The sequence below is a fragment of the Leiobunum rupestre genome, chromosome 4, assembly GCF_980474605.1.
Source record: "Leiobunum rupestre chromosome 4, qqLeiRupe1.1.hap1, whole genome shotgun sequence".
NCBI lineage: Eukaryota > Metazoa > Arthropoda > Arachnida > Opiliones > Sclerosomatidae > Leiobunum > Leiobunum rupestre.
The window spans coordinates 59,129,270-59,135,269 of record NC_143387.1 but is presented as its reverse complement, the minus strand read 5'-3'; the positions used below and the strand labels follow the sequence as shown (position 1 = coordinate 59,135,269).

At 45.4% G+C, this 6,000-nt stretch overlaps 1 protein-coding gene across 1 annotated transcript; it reads right to left on the bottom strand.

Annotated features, from left to right (window-relative positions):
• Positions 1 to 3,196: 3,196 nt before the first annotated feature.
• LOC149948513 (uncharacterized) lies at positions 3,197 to 4,207 on the bottom strand. The gene has a single exon (XM_090171094.1). The coding sequence runs from the start codon at positions 4,205 to 4,207 to the stop codon at positions 3,197 to 3,199; it is 1,011 nt and encodes a 336-aa protein (XP_090027220.1).
• Between the last annotated feature and the right edge of the window lie 1,793 nt (positions 4,208 to 6,000).

Below are 6,000 nucleotides of genomic sequence, written 5' to 3'. Positions count from 1 at the left end.
ATTTCTTTTTTTTTTCCGAAGTTTTACGAAATTAGTGTCTGCATAGCTGACACTACAAATTCAGTCTCTCTGGTTTTTTCCGTTTGCGCTTTGAACGTCTGACTGCTGGACTGGTTTTTTTACACCTAACGCTGGTTTTGTCATCGCTCTGATTACGCCGCCTTGGTGTTGACGTGGTAACCGATGAGCTGAAGTCGTATGCGTGAACCTCGAACTCTTCTTTGGCACTGCTGAAACTCCCTGAATCGTGATTCGAGCTTGATGCTAGTTCAGTTGACGAGAATTCAGCTTCAGCGTCGTGCTCATGCAATATGTCTGACGTTGGAGTCAGTCTGAAATCTACGACTGGTGTGGACCAACCCCCTTGTAGGTTCGATGGGTCAAGAGTAGTTGGATGGCTGTCATTTGTGTCCAGTCTCTGGAGGTCCGGATGACTTGGTTGTGTGACTGACGCAACTTCTTTTGGAAAGGTGTTAACGAGAGATTCATCCCTTCTCGTTCGGCTCATTTCTCGGCTCCGACTTCTGTCGAATCGCTCCTTGACTTCTCGAAGTTGTCTCCTGTTTCTCCTCCATATCCCTCCTTTCTTCAAACTTAACCTCATATGACCTTGGAGCCACTTCCCTCAGAACCTGAGCTTTGTCTTTCCAGATTCCTTCTTTGTTCTGTACTCGAACGACGTCGCCAGGTGTCAGTTTAGATAATTCTTTCCCTTTGATCTGTTGTTTCTTTTTTCCTGGGTTGCGACCTCGTGCTTTTGTATCAATTGTTGGTAGTCGGGTTCGAATTGACCTTCCCATCAGTAGTTCCGCTGGTGACTTTCCGTGTTCCAACGGGGTGTTTCGGTAACTTAAAAGTCCCAGTTGAAAGTCTTCGTTGGAGTTCAAGGCTTTCTTCAGTAGACGTTTCGCGATTTGTACCCCCTTTTCAGCAAGGCCGTTTGACTGAGGATACTTGGGGCTTGACTTCGTGGTCACGAAGTCGTATTCTTTCGCGAACTCGTTGAAGTCTTGGGATTCAAATGGTACGTTGTCCGACAGGACTTCTCGAGGAATGCCATGACGCCCAAAGATGCGTTTCAGGTTGCTTATTACCGCTTTTGCAGACGTTGACTTAAAACCCTCCACTTCTACGTAGTTCGAATATGCATCTGGTACCTCTCTTAAGATGTACGGTTCTTGCCGTTGCGTATACTGAAATGTATTACAGGTGGCGCATTTCTTGCATTGTTCTTCTATTTGGCTATTCATGTTCGGCCAGTATATGGATTGTCGAGCCCTTCGGCGACATTTCTCTATGCCCAAATGCCCATCGTTAATTACAGCAAGCATGTGTTTTCTTAAGGTCTTTGGAACGACAATTCTGGAGCCCTTTAGAACTAGCTCTTTAGCTTCTGTTAATTCATCTCTTACGCCTGAATAGCTAGCGGTCTCCGAGTTTTTCTTTTTCCACCCCTGACGTATCTATTGTAGAACGTTCTGGAGCTCGGGATCTTTCCTGGTTTCAGCTCGTAAACGATCCATCATCGACTGACTCACAGGTAAGAACTTAACTACGGAGTTGATATGAATTTCAACTTCCTTACGAGTTTGTTCATCTTCCGCTGATGTCAGTGGTAGACTGGCTCGAGACAGCGCATCTGCCAGAATGAGACTTTTCCCTGGCGTGAAGACGAGTGTGAACTGATACTTCATCAACTTCAGAAATAGTCGTTGGAGTCGAGGCGGTACTTCCGCTAATACCCGTTTGGTCATGGCTAATAGCGGTTTGTGGTCGGTTTCGAGAATCAACTCTTTGCCGTAAATGTAGTTATGAAATTTCTGGCAGCCGAATACGAGACCCAGACTTTCCTTTTCGATTTGTGCGTATCTTGTTTCGGCCGCAGTTAATGTTCTCGACGCATAGGCAACCGGGCACCAATTTTCTCCGTGCAACTGCATCAGTACAGCTCCAAGTCCGTCTTTTGAAGCGTCCGTAGAAACTTTCGCTGGCTTCCTTGAATCATAGAAGCGTAGTACCGGATGTTTGGTCAAGACTTGTTTGATGTAGTTCCATTCTTCGTGATTCTCCGGCAAAATTTGTAGGTCGTCTACGTTTTTGTTCTTGAGGCTCCTCAGGTGAGCTGTGTGCGCGGAGAGATTTGGAATGAACTTTCCCACGAAGTTTACGACTCCAAGTGCTCGTTGAACTTCCGTTTTCGAAGTGGGTGTTGGCATTTTCAACAGCGCTTCTACCTTCTTCGGATCCGGTGTCACTCCCTTCCTGGATATTATTTCTCCCATGTACGTAACTTCGGTTGCTCGGAACTTACATTTCTTAGCATTGAGCGTGGCTTTTGCGTCTTTCAGTCGCGAAAGTGCCTTTCTGAGGTTTCGATCATGTTCTTCTAGAAATCTCCCCCATACCAGAACATCATCGTGTAGTGGCCTCGTACTTGATACGGAGTCGAATATCTGGCTGAAGTGCTTGAAGAAGATCTCCGGTGCTAATGCGATGCCAAATGGGAGTCTCTCGAAGCAATATCTCCCAAATGGTGTGTTGAAAGTAGTTAGCAATTGGCTTTCTGGATCCAACGGGATCTGATAGAAACCAGACGCCGCGTCAAGTTTCGAGAAGTACTTGGCACCCGCAAGGTCCGCTTCGATCTCTTCTTTAGTAGGGACTTGAAAGTGCTCCCGCTGAATGTTTTCATTCAATGTTTTCGGATCTAAGCACAGACGTAGAGTGCCATCTGTCTTTTCTTTGATTAACAACGGGCTCACCCATGGTGTTGGATCGTTCACTTTGCGAATGATGTTCTTCTTTTCCAGTCTTGCCACTTCGGCTTTCAATTTTCCTCTCAGCGAGTAAGGTATTCGTCGTGGAGGCACAATTACTGGAGCCGCATCCTCTTTCAATTGTATTCGACACGAAGTCTTCAAACGGCCAATACCTTCAAAGACTTCAGGGAACTCGTTAGCTATTTTAGTGTCAAATTCTTTGTTACCTTCTTCCCGCCGCTGTTTTTCGTCGCCACGATATTCTACGACTTCATAGATGAGTCGGACGAGCCCCAAATCAACGCATGTTGCTCTGCCCAGTATTGGTCTCTCACCTCGTTCTACGAGAACCATGTCCGTAGATACTTCCACAGACTTTGCTTGTGCAATGACGCTGATTTGTCCAAAAGTTTTGATTTTGGTACCTCCGTATGCGTTTAGACCGACGCACTGCGTTGTTCCGGTCTCTGTGACATCTTTTCAAAGTACTCCAGTGGCAGGAGGTTCGCTTGGGCTCCCGTGTCCAATTTGAAGGGTACTGATATTCCATTTATCTTGATCGGAATTATCCAGTCTTTGTTCTCCTTATTCGTTTCCACGGCATCGATTATGAAATCGTAGTCGCTGTCCACGTCTTGTTGAACCGCGTCGACATTTGCTTTTGTGCAAGCTCCTGCGAAGTGATTTTTTCCTTTGCACTTTCGGCAAGTCTTCCCAAACGCTGGACATTTGTTCCGCTCGTGGGATTTTTTGCAACGACTGCATTCTTTTACTATAATGGACTTCTGACCTCCCTGTTGCTGACTATTTTTCTTGTGATTTTGTGGTCTCCCCGTTTCAGACTCTTTCCGTTTTTTCTTGTAACCGTATTTGGTGACGGCGTCGACAGTCTCACCATTAGTAGCGCTCCCGGACCAAGTCTGCATCTGATGTAACATGGTTTCCGTCGCTTGACAGAGCTGCATGGCACGTTTCAGGGTCAAATTCTCCTCGGCGAGAAGGGTCCTTCGCACCTTCTGATCTGATACCCCGTAGACAATTTGATCTCGGATAAGTGACTCTTCTAAGTCTCCAAAATTACAGGACTTCGCTTTGAGCCGCAAATCGACCACGTACTGTTCGATGCTTTCGCCCTTTTTCTGCATTCGGCCTCTGAAAATAAACCTCTCGTAGGTTTCGTTTCTTTTCGGCGTACAGTAAGTCCCGAACTTTGTCACCGCATTATCATGGGACTGTGGAGCCGCTTCCGTAAAGGTAAACGTGTTGAAGACATCTATCGCTTCTTGTCCAGCAGCATGGAGTAAAAGTGACAGTTTCTGCGTGTCGGATCGACCTTCCCGCGGTGCTGTTGCCGCTTCGTATAGCTCGAACCGTTGACGGAAAACACGCCACGACTGATCTGCATTTCCCGAAAAATGAAGTTCCGGCGGAGCCCTTAAGCCATCCATCTTGAAGAATAAGACGCAGCTGTTTACGGACGCAAGGACGGGTTCAGTATTCTGACACCATGTAACGATATCTAACCGCAACTCTAGATGTAAAGTAAAGATTCGTTGAGTAGTATAAAATGACTTTATTAATCGGCAGCACAGACAACTCTGGTCATTGTGTGAAATGACACTTTCTAAGAAACCTCGTGTTCTAGATTACATATGTGTTTTAAGGATGTCAAACCGGCGCTATTTACAAATAGTTTTTTTTATAGACATTTTATTTATAAAACTAACGCACAATGTTAGTTTTTTACGATCAATACAAATCTATCCCTAAGGTTAAGGGCTTTCGGTCAAGAGAGGGTACACTAGTCACTTCAAAGCCTGCTATGCTGGCCCGCCTAACTGAATACATGAAGGACCTGGAAAAAGAACTACTACAACAAGTTCCTTTAACCATAGCTACATCTGTACCACCACAAAATCCCTCTGGGGACATTGATGGGGAGTTCATGAAATCTGAACTTGACCAAGTAATTAATAAGCTGAATCGCGGAAAAGCTGCTGGCACGGATGGGATCTATGCAGAGACAATTCTGGCCTTAGGCCCCCTAGCTAGAGAATGCCTTACCTGTATACTTAACGAGATTCGGGTTACCGATAGTCTTCCAACGAGCTGGAAAGAATCTCGAGTCACTTTAATACACAAGGGAAAGGATAAAGAGGAGGAGGACCTTAATTCCTACCGCCCAATCGCAGTGAGCTCTATACTGTATAAAGTTTATGCAATGATTTGGAAAGAAAGATTAAGCTCATTCCTGGAGCGAAAAAGCGTCCTCAATGAGGCCCAGTATGGCTTCCGTAAAGGACGCCGCATAGCTGATAACTTGTTATACTTTCGCAAATAATTGAACTCTATACCAAGAAAAGACTGTCTTTGTTTGCTGGTTTCCTTGACCTTAAAAAGGCATATGATAGTGTTCGTCATACCCAATTGTGGGACGTGTTATGTAATATTGGGTTGAATCAGTCTTCGCTCCGCCAATTACAGAAGCTCTACGATGACAGCGCCTATATTTACACTGTACAGGGAGTCACTACTCTACCCCTGAAATGTTCTATTGGACTGCGGCAGGGCTGCCCATTATCTCCGGTGCTCTTCTTGACCTGGCATCTGACTTATCAGCATCGCGCTTTGGTATACCGTTAATAACCCCACTTCAATCTGGAGGGGACAATGTGACACATTTCCGTGTACCTTGTCTACTCTTTGCAGACGATATACTACTTTTATCGGAAAATTCATCAGAGTTCCAGTCGCTACTGGACATTTGCACCACTTTTGCCGACAATCGGGGTCTGGTGTTTAGTGGAGAAAAGTCAAAGGTTGTAATATTTGGAACCAAGCTGAACAACACTGATGAAACGACTGTGTTTTTATTACAACGTAATGCCTTAATGGAGGCCACAGAATACTTGTACTTGGGAATTCTTTTCTCCAACAATACCAACTATCTGGAACAGTACGAGAAGAAACTAATTTTAAAGGCTACGCGCCTCCGTCGGGCAGTGAAAAATCTGGCTACCCATTCCTATAACAATTATTTAGTATCTCGCACTCTATGGAAAGCAGTGGCAATTCCTGGTATATATGGAAATGAGGTGGTGACGATCTCCAAAGTCACCCTTGATGCCCTAGAATATGCCCAACGTGTAGTTGGCTGATCGGCCCTTTCCGCAGGTCCCTTTGCCCCTAATGTGGCGGTTAAAGTGAGATGGGTTGGAGCTTAATGGAAGAGAGAGAAGCT